Raw genomic sequence first — 17,500 nt, forward strand, 5'->3', positions numbered from 1 at the left:
ATAATAATAATAATAATAATAATAATAATAATAATAATAATAATAATGAGCAGAAGTAGTAGGGGAGCATCAATATTGTTTTGTCTTGGTATAAAATATGGGCTACAGCAAATATTCTGCTCAATACCACAGATTTACAAATTTCTTATGAACTATTTTCTGCAAGTAAATGTTTAAAACATAGGGGATTACAATTCTGCAATAATAACAATGAAAAAAAAAATTATCATCATCATCATCAAATTTATGGGTGATATTTATGAAGAGATGAGTGGAGATTTAAAAAAAGAATCATCTTGCATGATGATGCTAGTTGATTATTTTTTATGGTGAAATAAATAAATATGCACATCTCAAAGAGCACTTCACCCTTTTCCTGCACATTTGAATGTGAACTTAGCTTTCCACAATCGAGAACCATATCAAAGAACGATTTCCATTTATAGACAACAAGTCTAAACAACACACTATTTCCAAGGAACATAAGTGGGCTGACTTGACATCAATGTTTTGTTGTTTGGAGCTATACAGAAACAGCTGCTTCTGTCTACAGAAGTCAACAATTAAGACATTTACTGATTCAGATAGTGGGTTGTCAAGCTAAAATTAAATTACTGCACACATGTAAAATTGTAAGAATCAAAATATTGATATGTGCATCATTGATTCTTATCATATTCTAGCACACTTGAAAGTGAACACAGCTCTTTGGTCTTGGGTCCCTTTTCAGAGAATGGCTTCTCTTTAAAGATGTGTGAAACAATGTAAGCAACTAGACATACATAGCACTCTCTCTCTCTCTCTCTCTCTATATATATATATATATATATACATGTATATATATATATATATATATATATATATATATATATATATATATATAGATATGGTTGGCGATTTTCTTCCTCCATCTTCCTTTCTGTTGGACTTTCCTCTGTTGTTTCTGAAGAAGAGCATTGCTCGAAATGTTAAACCATCTTTCTTTTCTTCCCTGAGCATCTACTAATACTTTATATATACCACGTCCTCGCGTTGTTGTTTTTTTTGTGTTTGTTGTTCTTTTTGGGGATTTACTACATATATATATAAAATAATCAAGATTAATTTTGAATGTTAGGTACTTAAATTGAGGCACCAAACAAGTTTGGTATAGTCCATGCACCTCAAAGTTAGATGAATAAAAAGCAAATAAGTAACAAAGATGTCCAGGTATCAGTGCATTACGGCCGTTTCAAGTGGCTCCATTTAATGAATCAATGAAACATTACATCAATTTGAAAGAAACTGCTCTCCTCAGATCAAATGATTATATAGATTTCTAATGTAAAGGATAAACCATTTATTTAGCACAATTTACATCAGTACAAGAAACCAAGATACGTACATTGTTTCCCTTTGCTATGTTTGTGGCATAATGAATTTAGGGAAAAATGTACATCCAAAGCCTACTTTTATAATAAGTTTACTCGATATAAAAGAATATTTATTGCATTTTTTAGCTTTTAATTTTGTAATATTCAACAAATAGTTACATCCCCATATCACTTTAGATTTTACTTACACTTGTACCCTATTATACATTTAATACACTTCTAATTTAATTACCGTGGAGGTGCAATGGCCCAGTGGTTAGGGCTGCGGACTCGTGGTCATAGGATCGCGGTTTCAATTCCCAGACCAGGCGTTGTGAGTGTTTATTGAGCGAAAACACCTAAAGCTCCACGAGGCTCCGGCAGGGGATGGTGGTGAACCCTGCTGTACTCTTTCAACACAACTTTCTCTCACTCTTACTTCCTGTTTCTGTTGTGCTTGTATTTCAAAGGGCCAGCCTTGTCACACTGTGTCACGCTGAATATCCCCGAGAACTACGTTAAGGGTACACGTGTCTGTGAAGTGCTCAGCCACTTGCACGTTAATTTCATGAGCAGGCTGTTCTGTTGATCGGATCGACTGGAACCCTTGACGTCGTAAGCAACAGAGTGCCAACAGCAATTTAATTACCCCTTACAGTTGATTCTATATTTTAGATATCTTATATCCACCTGTAATAAGGACAATTATCCTGGTTTTGATTTAATATAAACTATGCACTCCTATTCAGATGATAATTTAATTTACTTATAAGTTTACTGTAGAATAGTTTTATCACCTTAGCAGGATGCTTAAGGAAGGCCTTATGAACGTTCTCTTATATATTAAAATACCCCATTTTTAAAGTTTAAGTTTAATTATCTATCCTTTGCCCTTTATATTGTTTTAAAATTATTTTCTAAATTTTTAACAAAATAAATTGGTTAAGTTATGATACACCTCCTAACCCTTTGTTTTAATTCCCACCCTTAGAACTTACTTTGATCTCTTTTGTTTTCCACTGTATTCCCTTTTTTTAAAAATCTAAATATGTACTAGCCACCTCTGTCCTTCCCCTCTCCTTTCTCATTCTAGTTATCATCTCTTATCCACCAGTCATTCTATTACTAGAGTTCTGAGACATATACGTTTATGTAGATAAAACTAGATATATGCTCCCAGTAAGATAAGGGCCGGAGAGAGTATCTGACATTAATTAATTTATCACCATCAACTGGAACTTAAGTGTCAACTCTCAATGGATTTAACTATAAAGGGTTGTAGACTATATGCTGCATAAAATCTTATAAGATAAATATAAATTAATTATCTCACCATTCCATTTTCTTGCCCCCCCCCCCCTATTTTCCTCTGCTACTCTCTAAATTATAGTAGGCTTTAGATATACATTTTTCCCTAAATTCATTCTGCCACAAACATAGTAAAAGGAAACAATGTAAGTATTTTGGTTTCTAGTACCGATGTAAATTATACTAAAAAAATGGTTTATCCTTTAAATTAGAAGTCTATATGATCATCTGCTTCTGATGAGAGCAGTTTCTTTCAAACTGATGCAATGCTTTCATTGAGTGATTAAATGGAGCCACTTAAAGCGGCTGTAATGCACTGATACCTGGACATTCTTGTTACTTAATTGTTTTCTGTGTGTGTGTGTGTGTGTGTGTGTGTGTGTGTGTGTGTGTGTGTGTGTGTGTGTGTGTGTGTGTGTGTGTGTGTGTGTGTGTGTGTGTGTGTGTGTGTGTGTGTGTGTGTGATCATCATCATTTAACGTATGTTTTTCATGCTGGAATGAGTTAGACCACTAGACATGCATACATAGTTATACATACATATATATACATATATATATACATTTGCGAACCCATGGAACACGAACCTCCACCAACTATTCTGCTTATATGTCTGTGCACACCTTTGAATGCAGTGTATGCCAGAAGGTTTGCAAATCTAATGGAGGCATCAAAAGACATTTTAAGATCAAGGATTCTTTACCAACCCAGTTATGAAAAAAATGGATATTGCAATTTGGTGTGAAAGACAGAAAGTGGTGAACCTAGTCAAGTTAACAGTTCCTCATGAAGATAACATGGACGCCACTTGAGCCGAAAAATTGACTGTAATCTAAACCTCCTCGAGGAATGTGAAGATGCAACCTGGAAAGCAGAGCATTTTTATAATCGAAGGCGGATGTAGAGGATTTGTTGGACAGTGTGAAGCAATTGTTAGGCCTAACTCATTGTAAAGTAAACACCACCATGAACGATAGCCAAACTACAGAGGAAAAGGCTGTCCACTGGATTTGGTTAAAAAGAGATGATGAGCAATGACTAGAAGAATATTGAGCTATATTTGATAAACAGTTGATCTAGCAAGCAGGGCCTCATATCTGTGAGTGGGGGCTGGTGCTTTCTTTTGAATGATTATAAACCATGATTTATATATAGACCCATTGTTCTCCGATGGATGTGTAATGTCAGTGTGCATACTAGACAAAGTGTAAGCACCTTGAGAGAAAAGTTGAACCTAAGAAGCATCAGTTGTGGTGTGCAAGAGAGATGATTGCGCTGGTATGCTCATGTGGTGAGAATGGATGAGGATAGCGGTGTAAAAGTGCCACACCCTAGCAGTTGAGGGAACCTGTCGAAGAGGTAGGCCCAGGAAGACCTGGGATGAGGTGGTGAGGCACGACCTTCGAACATTGGGCCACATCGAGGCGATGACATCTGACTGAGACCTTTGGAAGTATGCTGTGTGTGAAAAGACCTAGCAAACCAAGTGAGCCCTAAATCCAAGGCCTCTGCCAGGGGTGTAACCAGCCTACTTGTGCATACCTTTCCTTCATTGAACACTAAACTCTACTTGCGAAGACCTGTTGAGGTAAGTGAAATCGAAATCAAACTAGATTCAACGACTGGCACCCATGCCAACGTCGTCTCCTTCATTGGACACAAAACTTAGCTTGTGAAAACCTGTTGGGGCAAGCGAAAGTGAAATCATGATGGCACCTGTGCCCAGCGTCGCCTTCCTGGCACTTGTGCCGGTGGCACGTGTAAAGACATTCGAGCAAGATCGTTGCCAGTGCTGCTAGACTGGATCCTGTGCAGGTGACATGTAAAATACACCATTTTGAGCGTGGCCATTGCCAGTACCGCCTGACTGGCCTTCGTGCCGATGACACATAAAAGCACCCACTACACTCTTGGAGTGGTTGGCGTTAGGAAGGGCATTCAGCTGTAGAAACTCTGCCAAATCAGATTGGAGCCTTGTGTAGCCATCTGGTTCACCACTCCTCAGTCAAATCGTCCAACCAATGCTAGCATAATGATGATGACGATGATGATGACTACAAATATTAGGTATTAAACCAGTAATTCATTGGATGACACTATCCCTTAATGAAGTTCATTTAAACTCTAATTGAATATATATATATATATATATATATATATATATATATATACATCCGTTGGATGTGTAATGTCAATGTGAATACCCGTCAGAGTGTAAGTATCTTGAGAGAAAAGCTGAACATTAGAAGCATCAGTTGTGGCGTGCAAGAGAGACGATTGCACTGGTATGGACATGTGGTGAGAATGGATGAGGATAGCTGCCTGAAAAAGTGCCACACCCTAACAGTTGAGGGAACCCGTGGAAGAGGTAGGCCCAGGAAGACCTGGGCTGAGGTGGTGAGGCAAGACCTTCGTACATTAGGCCTCACCGAGGCGATGACTACTGACCGAGACCTTTGGAAATCTGCTGTGCGTGAGAAGACCCGGCAAGCCAAGTAAGATCGTTGCCAGTGCCCCTGGACTGGTTCTTGTGCGGGTGGCACATGAGATGCACTATTTTGAGCGTGGCCGTTGCCAGTACCGCCTGACTGGCTCCCGTAGGATTTTCGAGCGAGATCGTTGCCAGTGCCCCTGGACTGGCTTGTGCGGGTGGCACATAAAAGACACCATTTTGAGCGTGGCCGTTTTCGTGTGGGTGACACGTAAAAGCACCCACTACACTCTCTGAGTGGTTGGCGTTAGGAAGGGTAATCCAGCTGTAGAAACTCTGCCAAATTAGACTGGAGCCTGGTGTTGCCATCCGGTTTCACCAGTCCTCAGTCAAATCGTCCAACCCATGCTAGCATGGAAAGCGGACGTTAAACGATGATGATGATGATGATGATATATATATATATATATATATATATATATATATGTATGTATGTATGTATGTATGTATGTATGTATGTATGTAAGCATATGCAGTTTTATTTCAAATACACATGCTATGAAATTAGGCATTTTGTATTATAAAATCACAGGTGAGTTCAGACAGGTTTGTATCAGACAGGTAATACTTTAATGAATTCTCTGAGAATTACATTTACAACTTAATTATATTACCATATGGTAATTCATTTTTGTGATAACAATTGAAGTATGAGATGTAACCAAATCCTATAGTAATGAACTAGTCATGAAGCAAGAAAGTGAATGAGATGATAAGTCAATTATGTTATACTGTGATAATCACTTGTCACAAAGAAATCAAGTGTACTGCACAATTTCGCTGTTGGAAATTATGTAGAGATATTCCTCTCAAGTTGAACACACTTAATCATTATATTATCATTATATGTAAAGACCATTATATTTAATAACAAACAGCATCATCTGTATTACTTCTACAGCCACTTCTATAATTATCACTAATATCATTGATTTTTTTTTTGGCATCAGAATGAATATCATCCTTTTATTGGAGATAGAGTATCACTTTCACAATTGTCATTATAGTTATCTTTAACATAGACATAATTATCATTAGTATCATTATCACTTTAAACATGTTCACTTGTTTCTTCAATGCCATGGGTATCATATTCATTATCAACCAATATAGCTGACTTCTGCATCAACCTTTTCATGTTCAATAATAATCATTGTTATAATCAGCATTGTACTCATTCATGTTGTCACCTTTATTTTCTTTATTTTATACATCAAGATTGTATTATTCTTGTCTGTGTCCCCACTTCAAATTATTCAATGATGACTGTATGAAATTTTTTTGCTTCTGTGAAACATTACTTGTTCTTGTGTAAGTAAGAATATCGATTAACATGAATGCATTGGGATTCAAGAGCAGAAAATACTGGGTTGTAGGAAAATATGACAGAAATAGTGAAGGTTTAATAACATTCAGAACTGGAGGTAAGGATTGAATGAAGAGTCTTTGGAAAGTCAGTGATTTTGTCAATGATGTAGTGATTATTATTAGTACGATTTTATAATATAGATGCCTATCTGCATTTTTGACCAAAACTAATTCAAGCACATAGATCTGGTTAACGAGTAATGAAGTCTAAGTCACTATATCAGAGGTTCTCAGTCTTTTTTGACTTCCTGGTGCACTGAAAATCAAATAGAAATTATGAGAGCACTTTGTCTGCAAAATTAAAAACAAAACATGCTTGAAAGTTAAAATTAGAAAAACTAATTCCAGAAAATTATTGCTTACTTCATTCTGTTAACCATACTTGTGTAGCAAAAATTGTGAACACCACAATTTTCAAGATTCTCAAGCACTAGTCTGAATTTTTTAAAGTTTTAAATTGTTGTCTTCAAAAATCCAGACCACACTTCGAAGTCCCTTATGACACACTGCTTGAGAATTACTGCTCTACACCACAGTAGAAGTGGTGCAAGAGCGATAAGTTCATTGAAGTCATCAACAATGATGGCTTCAGAGCAAGGTGAAATTAAATAAATGTCCTGAATGCAACATAAACCATAGAGAAATATCTGCTAGCATTTGATGTTTGGAGTCTGACACTTAGAATAATGTGTAAGGAAGTCTTTGAGTTCTAGTAGCCAGTAGTCTTTCATGTCACTGTCCAAGTGAGAGAAATAGAGAGAAACAGACTCTACATAAACCCTAACAATTCATTTCAGAACAAGGTTTAACTCTTTAGCATTTGAACGGGTCATATCCAGCCCAAATATTCTGCCCATTTTATATTTAAACTAGCCAGATCCAGTCTATCACACCTACCCTACAATGTCATTCTAAAAATGAAACAATCACATCATTGAAACCTGAAAGTTATGAGATAATGCATGATTAATTTGAAACAATGTATTTGACAAAGTAATCTAAATACCAAATGGTTTAGGAGGGAGTGTTGGCTGCTGGACAGTAAAGATTAGTTAGAGACAGAGGAGAAAAAATCTACTGTATAGAGGAATAATGTTTGTGGTTTGTGTTGTTTTTATTGTTATTTAACTCTCAGGCCATCTTTGGTAAAAATAAGCGAAACATTCCTGTATTGAATATTCTGTCTTTCTGTATATCATGGATTACATTGTTCAATGTTACCTGTTTCTTTCAAGACAGCAGGTTGTAAGTTGATTTAATTTGGTTGAAATTTCTAGCAGATCAAGCATTTGGTTTGAGTGAGTGTGAGTAGGATGAAAGTTGGATTGAACAATTTAAGAATATTAGTCTAGATGAAAGAGATTTCTCTAATACAATCATTTTCAATTTTTGTTCTTTGTGTGTCTAAATCAAACACATTGTAGACTGCCATTTCTAATACACTACATAACCTTTTTATTTATAGCTGTGTTTCATTTTATGTAAACTGAAGACTTATAGTTTTGACTTGGTTTATTTTGAGTTCTATTTTTATTGATGCTTGAAAATTATTTTTATCATTGTAGATGTGAGTCCACTTCTGATATCATTGATATCCACTTCTGTGATTGGTGTGGTTTCACTTATATGTTTGCTCTATATGATGATTCGGTAAGTCCTCAATTATGTATATTTCACACACAGACATACATACAAATACACACAGACACACATATATGTATGCATATATGAATATAATAATATATATGTGTGTATATACCAGAGAGCTGGCAGAAACATTAGCACGCCAGGTGAAATGCTTAGCAGCATTTCGTATGTCTTTACGTTCTGAGTTTAAATTCCACCAAGGTCGACTTTGTCTTTCATCCTTTTGGGGTCGATAAATTAAGTACCAGTTGCATACTGGGGTTGATCTAATCGACAGGCCCCCTCTCAAAACAATTTTGGGCTTTGTGCCTAGAGTAGAAAATGATATATATGTGTGTGCGTATACATGTACATATAAACGTATGAGGTGGTGGGTGGGGCTGAAATTCTCACCTTTGTCACAGCTTTGCGATGTTCCTCTACCCTTACTTTGAAGGGGTCGCATGTTTGCCTTTGTATGACCTACCACAGCAGTTTTTTGGTCATATTCTCTTCTAGTGGTGGTTTTACTCAAAGGAGATATTTGCAAAGTGTTGTATTATTCTTGAATACTATCCTGATGTCATATGTGCTGCATATCTTTTGTATCTTTTCAGAGAGGCCTTTCACATAGGGTAGACAGACTGTGGACAGTTTATTGGTTTCATCCTCTCTTTTCTTCCTAATTGGAATGGATAATATGTTTTCGGGGTAGTTGTTGCTTAATAGATTGTTATTGAGCTTGATAGCTACTTATATTCTTTGCTCAATGTTTTAGGCACTGAGCAGTCCCTCTCTTTACACTGCATGGATGGTGGGAATTGAAGCTGAGATATCATTCAGTATACCAAAGGGAATCATTCAGCGGGTACTGGCATCGGTCACATTTGAATAGACAAGAAAGATGATCATGCAATCCACATTTTAAAGGCCCTGACAATTTAGTTGTATAAAATTGCGGTATACAGATGGCCTGAAACCATAGTTGGTGCGTGTTATTAATATGTCCAGGAATGCTAGCTGATTGTCTTTTTCCTTTTCCATTGTGAACTGTATGGGTGGCTTTATTGAGTTCACATGATGTAATAGCACTTGAACATCTTCCTGGTGGGGCCAGAGTATAAAGGTTTCATCAACATATCACAGCCATAGGGTTAGTTTTAGTGGTGTTGATCCTAAAGCTGAATTCTCAATTGAGAATTTGGCTTTAGGAGAGAAAGATACTCATGAGACGATAGACAAAGGTTGCAAATAACTTCAACCAACATTCCAAAAGTAGTGAAAGGTCCTGTCTAAAAGCAACGGTGATGGAGACTGAAAAAACCTGCAACAATCCTATGGGAAGGAGGGAGCAGACAAAGAAGCCTGAGTTATAAAAATCAGTAAGTCAAACCCAAAGGCCTTCTTTCATTATGCCAAAAAAAAAAACAGCCTCAGTATGTTGCAAAATAGGACCCCTCTTCCAAAAGGGTGGCTCCCTCACAGATAGTCCAACCAAGATCAGTGAGCTACTGAATGACCAGTTCAAGTGTCTTTACCACCTGGAACACAGACAAGTGAACAAACCAGTGGATTTCTTTGCTGCCTCACCTATAACCAGCGTGGCAGTTACGATACATTACATTGATATTAGCGAAGAAGATATACCACTAGCCATACATGAGGTGGATGCAAACTCATCTGCTCATCCTGATGGTTTCCCAGCAATCCTCCTCAAATCATGTAAGTGTGCCTTGGTGAAACCACTACAGATTCTTTTCCAGAGCTTTCTTGCAAATGGCCGGTGGCCAAGCAAACTGAAAGAGGGAACAATATGCCCAATCTATAAAGGAAGAAGCAGAGAGCAGATGCCAAAAACTATAGACCTTTCTCTCTGACTTCACATATCAGCAAAATCATGGAATGGATAGTCAGAGGGAAACTAATCACATTCCTTGAAGAAAATGATTTGCTGAGTAATACCCAGCGTTGCTTTCAACCAGGTAGGAGCTGCCTGACCCAGCTCTTACAGCACTATGACTGGGTGTTGAAGCAGTTACTCAGCAACTCAAATGTGGACATAATATACCTTGACTTTGCAAAAGCTTTTGATAAAATGGATCATGGTATGAAATGCCACAAACTGAGTGATCTTGGCATAGCTGGAAAACTTGGAGAGTGGTTACATGACTTTCTGAAAGATAGAAGTCAGGCAGTAGTGGCCAATGGAGCCTCCTCAATGAAAACACAAATAGTGAGCGGTGTTCCACTGGGTACTGTCTTGGGACCACTGCTTTTCATAGTGGCCCTCTAAGATATGCCCTCAACTGCCCGGATACCCACCCTTGCTAGCTATGCAGACGATACAAAAGTCTTGCAAAAAATACAGAACCCCAGTGATGTGGCACACCTGCAGCAGGAGTTGGACTCAGTTTACCAATGGGCTGAGGATAATAATATGCAGTTTAATGCTGAAAAATTCCAAGCCCTGCATTGCTAGCATCCAAAACTGAATATAAAACATACAGCGTACACTGGTCCACAAGGGATTACAGTCCCAGAGCGTAAATCAGTGAGGGGCTTGGGCATTGACAGGAGTGATGATACCTCTTTCCATGTTCATATTACCAGGATGGTGACAAAGTGGCTGGATGGAACCTGAGAACATTCAGAACCAAAAAGAAGGAAACTACAACGGTCCTCTGGAGGACATTCATCCTCAGCTGCCTGGATTACTGCTTCCAGATATGGTCATCCAACAGTGTATTAGCAGTAGATCTTGAAGCAATCAGTGAAGCTTCACAAAGAAGATCGTCTCATTGCAACAGCTCAGCTACTGGGAAAGGCTGAAACAGCTAAGACTCTACTCCCTGGAGTGAAGGCAGGGGAGGTATGCAGTAATATACATCTGGAAGATCCTGGAAGGAATTGTGTGGAATTTTGGCATTGAAAACTACACCAATGCCAGAACACGTCGACATTGCACAGTGCCAAAGATCCCAACAATGCCATCATGCTTCAGGACCAGTTACTGCAACAGCCTATGTTCCAGGGGCCCACAGCTTTTTAATATTCTCCCAAAGCAGATGTAGGTGTTTTCAAATCAAAATTGGACCTCTTCCTATTGAGAGTCCCAGATGAACCTACCTCGTGGCAAGAGGTGCAAATGAGGGTAGCGACATCAACTCCCTTATTCACCAAATGTCACACATTAGAGGAGGCTCTCAATATTAACAGTGTAGCAAATTAGTGGTGCCACAGCAGGGCCACAGCTCGGAGCTGAAACTAGAAGAAATATATATACATATCAAAACATACACACAATGTTACAAATACTAACATGTAAATATTGGGTTGAATAACCCTTTTGCATAGAAATATGTAAATGCTATTATTTATAGCTTACCTGTGTGCTTTTGAGATATCCAGTTCTAAAAAGAATTGTTTCATGTTCTCTTGAAAGTTCATAAAATTTATATGACATCAACAACATATATATATCGTTTACTGTACACAGTATGTAGTGTATATAGTTATGAGCAACTAATAGTTTCATACATTAGAGATGTGGTCTAGGCAGATTTTTATAACACAACTAGTATGTAATTCTCAGGCTCTGAGTCTGAAGATCACTTGGTGACACTAGGCATGTTATAAAAACCTGCCTGGACCACGTTTCTAATGTAAGGAGCTATTAGTAGCTCATAATAGCATATTACTTAGAGTAAGTGATATTTATCACTCCCCAGATGGAGTACTTCTTTTGTTGATCTCACCTTAATGGAAAAGTAAACTATATATATATATATATATATATATATATATATATATATATATATGATGGCCGTCCACTCGTGACCGAGGAAGACCATCACTGACCTTCAGGAACATTGTGCACTCTAGGACACACACACACACACACATATACATATATATATATATATACATATATCATCATCATCATCATCATTTAGCATCCGTTTTCCATGCTGCCATGGGCTGGATGGTTTGACTGAGGTCTAGAGAGCCAGCAGCTGCACCAGGCTCCAATTTTATCTGGCAATGTTTCTACAGCTGAATGCCCTTCCTAATGCCAACCTCTCTGAGAGTGTAGTGGGTGCTTTTTACATGCCACCAGCACAGGAGCCAGTCAGGCGGCCCTGGCATCGATCACATTTGGATATTGGTTTTTATGTGCCACTGGCACGGGAACAAGTCAGGGGGTACTGACATTTGAATGGTTTTTTTGTGCCAGTGGCATGGGAGCCAGTCAGGCAGACCTGGCATCGACCACATTCAGATGGTGCTTTTTATGTGCCACCAGCACAGGAGCCAGTGAGGGATGCTGGCATTGGCTACATTCGGATAATACATTTTACGTACCACTGGAACAGGAGCCAGTCAGCGGGCACTGGCCACAGCTACGATTTTGGTCTTACTTGACTCAACAGATCTTCTCAAGCATATGACATTGCTCGATGCATCTAAGGTACTCTTAAATGGGCCATGCAACACTTCTACATATATTGTGTGTGTGTGTGTGTGTGTGTGTGTGTGTGTGTGTGTGTGTGTGTGTGTGTGTGTGTGTGTGTGTGTGTGTGTGTGTGTGTGTGTGTGTGTGTGTGTGTGTGTGTGTGTGTGTGTGTGTGTGTGTGTGTGTGTGTGTGTTTGTGTGTGTGTGTGTATTTATATATGCATATCTACATGTATATTGTATATCTATAACATGATAGTACTTTATTATTCAAAAATAAACTACTGCTTAATTATTTCATGAGGGAAAGGAGCACTAAACTAAAAAATCTTTGAATATCTAGTGATTGCTAATTAGTCCTAATCAGTAAAGTTGTGTATCAGTTATTTCTTTCTCAAATATTTCTACAATGTTTTTCACCACTTTTATGTTTGTCTTATTAACATGGAGGTTGTTTTAATGTTCATTACTAGTGATAAATCTAGAAGATAATGAAATGCCAGCATTCAAATATGAACTTCTGATAGATGAACCAATAGTTTGTTGATGCATAGTCTCAGCTACATGTCACTAGCATTCCCTGCCTAAGTACACTTAATTAAAAATAAATCCAAATTTACTTTTGGATCATTGAGACGAGGTTGGGTACATATTATAGCAAAACACACAACTGGACATTTTATTTATAGCTCTGAATTTACAAAACTATCAAGCCCATACTGATATAAAACTACAGATCTAAAAACATTAAAAAGAAGGAAGTGAAATATCATTATATGATTCGTTTCTGACAGAATAATTACAATTCAAACAGGTGAATCTAAAACAGGGCTGATGCATTCTGATACTGTAATTGATTTTTGCATTAAATTTGGTTTTATGCTCTCTAAACCAAGTTAGTAAGACATCTGCAAATAACAAGTGATTTAATAATCTGTAAGTCCTGCTGAGCTTGTGCAAATTCTTCTTCATGTTTACTTCACTGATATAACTGTAGAAATTTTATACAACTAAATTGTCAGGGCCTTTAAAATATGGATTACATGATCATCTTTGTTGTCCAAATTCATGCCACTAGCTAATCTGAGTCATTCTGCTTAGCTCAGTTTTGTTTTATATACGCACACACACTGTCACACTCAAACATGTGCACATGTACATTATAGAACTGAGACACCTTGAAAGCTAAAATATTCAGTAATCTGCTCATTAATCAAGATTTCACATATATAGCTCTTAGTAGAACAATTTCATTTACATGTTTATCTAATGCTGACTATTACTGTTCACCATATTCAGCATTGTTTATGATTTTCATGGCTAACCAGTTCTAAATTCTGGCTCTCATTAATGGCTACATGCCATGGCTAACATTCAAGGTGGTTAATTTCACATATGCATGAAATCTATTACCAGATAGAGGTCTTCCTCAGTTACAATGATTTCCATTAATATATGCACAGCAGATTTTTCTCTGTCACAATATTTGATTCATTTACTTTTTAATATATATGCGAAGCTATGAGGTATTACTCAGGTACTCAGCTATGAGTCCACTACATCTTATAGCAGAAACATCTCCAAGCTAATGAAGTTCATAAGATAATCGTTTATTCCGTTGTCATCTCATTTTCTTACTTACAAATATATATTATATATACAATATTAATACCTTGAATTATGAATTGATGTGGATAAATGGAGGTAAATATATCTTAAAGTTATGCATATTTTTTCATAAAAAAAAAGAGTATAGAACTGAAGATCGTAGTATGTACTTTGATTGAATTTTTTTTTTTTTAATTAATTTATTTAGTTTGTACATTAAATGTGTGGCGGCACAATGGCCCAGTGGTTAGGGCAGCGGACTCGAGGTCGTAGGATTGCGGTTTCGATTCCCAGACCAGGCGTGGTGAACGTATATTGAGCGAAAACACCTAAAGCTCCATGAGGCTCCAGCAGGGAATGGTGGCAAACCCTGCTGTACTCTTTCACCACAACTTTTGTGCCTGTAATTCAAAGGGTCAGCCTTATCACACTGTGTCACGCGGAATATCCCTGAGAACTACGTTAAGGGTACACGTGTCTGTGGAGTGCTCAGCCACTTGCACGTTAATTTCATGAGCAGGCTGTTCCGTTGATCGGATCAACTGGAACCCTCGATGTCGTAAGCGACGGAGTGCCAACAGCATTAAATGTGAAACTAGTTTTGTATTAACCATGCTGAACTTAGGATAGTCTTCTTTTATTTTGCTTGCCTTACATTACTTACGTACCAAGGAGAAATGCCTTCATTTTATTTAAAAAACAATGGCCATTCAACATGCATGGAGTTTGGTTTTTTTCACTACTCTTCTCCTATATCTTCATATACAAATATAGATCTATATAAATCAAAGATCAAAGGTTCTTCTTGAACCATTGATTTTTTGTTTTTGATTCATATGCTGATAAGGTCCAGTTCATATATACTCTATCCACTGGATGGGATACTAGTCTGTCACAGAATTAAAGATTTTATTTTACAAGCTGAGTGGACTGGAGTAATGTGAAATGAAATATTTTGCACAGGAGCAAAATACATTGCTTGGTCCAAGAATTGAAACTTCAAGTGAAATCACACTGTCATGAGTGCAATATCCTAATTGCTTAGTTCCCCCACACACACACACGTACACGCACACATATATATGCACTTGAAAATATGTATAGATATATATGAATATAATGTAGGTAGTTAGCAAATGAAACACAGGTAATCATGAATATATAATACCAAAAACATTTTAAATTTCCTGTTTTATTACACAGTAGCAGAATTATGATGAGGCGAAATTTTTAACTCAGTGATCCAAAGAGTCAGTATCGAAGGAAGCAGAAAAAACCGTCAGTAACAGAAAAATACTAAACCGTACTTCTCTCAGTAAATTATGAAATTACTTACATCAGTAAATGTGAACTTCTTTCTGTCATAAATAGCGACTGTTAACGTAAACTTACTGTCTGAACAATAATGATTGAAAATGTAAACTTACAATCAAAACAATAATGATTGCAGTTAAAGTGAAACAATGGCACCTGAAAATTGAAAGGGGAAAGAATAGCATCTGAAAAATAAAAGTGCAAACAATAAGGAGTGAGTGAGTGAGTGAGTGAGTGAGTGTGTGTGAGAGAGGGAGAGAGAGAGAGAGAGCTAATTAGACAAATAAGAGAAAGATAGAACGATAGATAGCTATAAATAGGTAAGATAAAGACAGAGAGATACAGATAGATATAGAGATAGAGATGGAATGGATCCGATATAGATATAGATAGAAAGAGAGATATGTTACGTTACTGACGCTACACACCATGAAGTTAAAGAGAATAGATTATTGCTATTGGTCATTACTTATTTTACCCCATTTTAGATCTCATCTTTTGAAAATAAAAAATGATCAAATTAGACATTAGTTTGGAAAAATCCAACCGAGGAAAGAATGTTGATTGTTAAACAAAAAAAATTATTCAGATATTTTATTAGTAATCTCAAATACAATTGGATGAAAGGTGACGAAGAATTTCTTGAAAAAAAAAACAAAAAACATGTACCTCTCACCTGACAATGTTCTAGACTCTCTCAACTTTAACAGCAATAACAACTGTGCTCACTAATTTTTACTTGTAAAGATGATACAGCAGTACAAAGTTATGATGCAGTACTTGCAACGTAATGATTTCAAACAAGTAGGCAGAAAATAATGAGAAATCATAAATAACTCATTTTACCCCAGTTACTAATTCTGCCCATCTCTCTCTCTCTCACATACACACAGACATACATGCAAAAAAGATGTATGCATATGTATTTATGTATGTACGAATACATGACAACACACCCCTTCACTCACTCACACAAGCACACACACACACACACACCATACATAAATGTATAGAAACATAAATTAGACAGGGACAGACTTTGCCATTTTTATATCAATACCTGAAGTTGACATTGAGAAACCTTTTTTTAAAGAAGTGAATGTAATTTAATAATATTCCAAAGTATATTTCTAAAGAATTTCATTAAAAGATATCCATTTTCTTGAAAGTTAAGACAAATTGGACTCTGGTGAATTTTCAAAAATTTTCCATCCCTTCATAAAACACTTACCCCAACACCCAAATTTTGTTTATTCAGAATCAACATGATATAACACATATTCATATTCATATGATATAACACATATTCATATTGTATACAGAAATAAACGAGTGCAGAAGATAGTAGACAATGAAAATAACTTAGTAAAGGAAATTATGTTTCTTAATACAACTGGCAGAAAGTAAATAAGAAATGTTAATGGAAAATAAAGTATTGTATGGGTTGAAGCAAAATTTGTCACTCAATTAACCAAAGAGCCAGTATTGAAGGTACCAGAAAGAAACCGTCAACAACAGAAATATACAAAACCATATGGATTGAAGTGAAATTTATGAAGATACTTCTGTCAGTAAATTATGAAATTACTTACATCAGTAATTTTAAACTTCTTTCTGTCAGTAATTTGTTGTTGTTTTTTGTAAATAGCAATTCAAAACTTAAACTTACAGTGAAAACATTAACATTGAAGTTAAACAATGGCATATGAAAATTGGAAGTGAATATAATAGTGTCTGAAAAATGAAAGTGAGAACAAGAGATATAGATACAGAGATATGTTACAGAGAGAAAGAGATAGAGAGATATACATAAAGAGATATGTTACGTCATTGACACTAGAAAACCAGAAATACATATTTGAAAATCTTTGAAAGACATGAATGTAATATAAATAGCAATATTTTTTATTTTTAATAATTTTTAATTAAAAAATCAAATAAAGACCCTATTATATGTCCGATGGCAAATTATTCATGCAT

The 17,500-nt window shown here is 36.5% G+C and overlaps 1 protein-coding gene across 1 annotated transcript in view; it reads left to right on the forward strand.

Annotated features, from left to right (window-relative positions):
* LOC106868455 (atrial natriuretic peptide receptor 1) overlaps positions 1-17,500 on the forward strand; it is an 880,915-nt gene that overhangs the window by 630,155 nt on the left and 233,260 nt on the right. Inside the window, exon 3 of the mRNA XM_089349012.1 lies at positions 8,085-8,169. Coding sequence (XP_089205138.1) covers positions 8,085-8,169 — 85 coding nt within the window. The remainder of the gene's footprint in view (positions 1-8,084; positions 8,170-17,500) is intronic.

The sequence above is a fragment of the Octopus bimaculoides genome, chromosome 3, assembly GCF_046866305.1.
Source record: "Octopus bimaculoides isolate indiv1 chromosome 3, ASM4686630v1, whole genome shotgun sequence".
In the NCBI taxonomy this organism is placed as follows: Eukaryota; Metazoa; Mollusca; class Cephalopoda; order Octopoda; family Octopodidae; genus Octopus; species Octopus bimaculoides.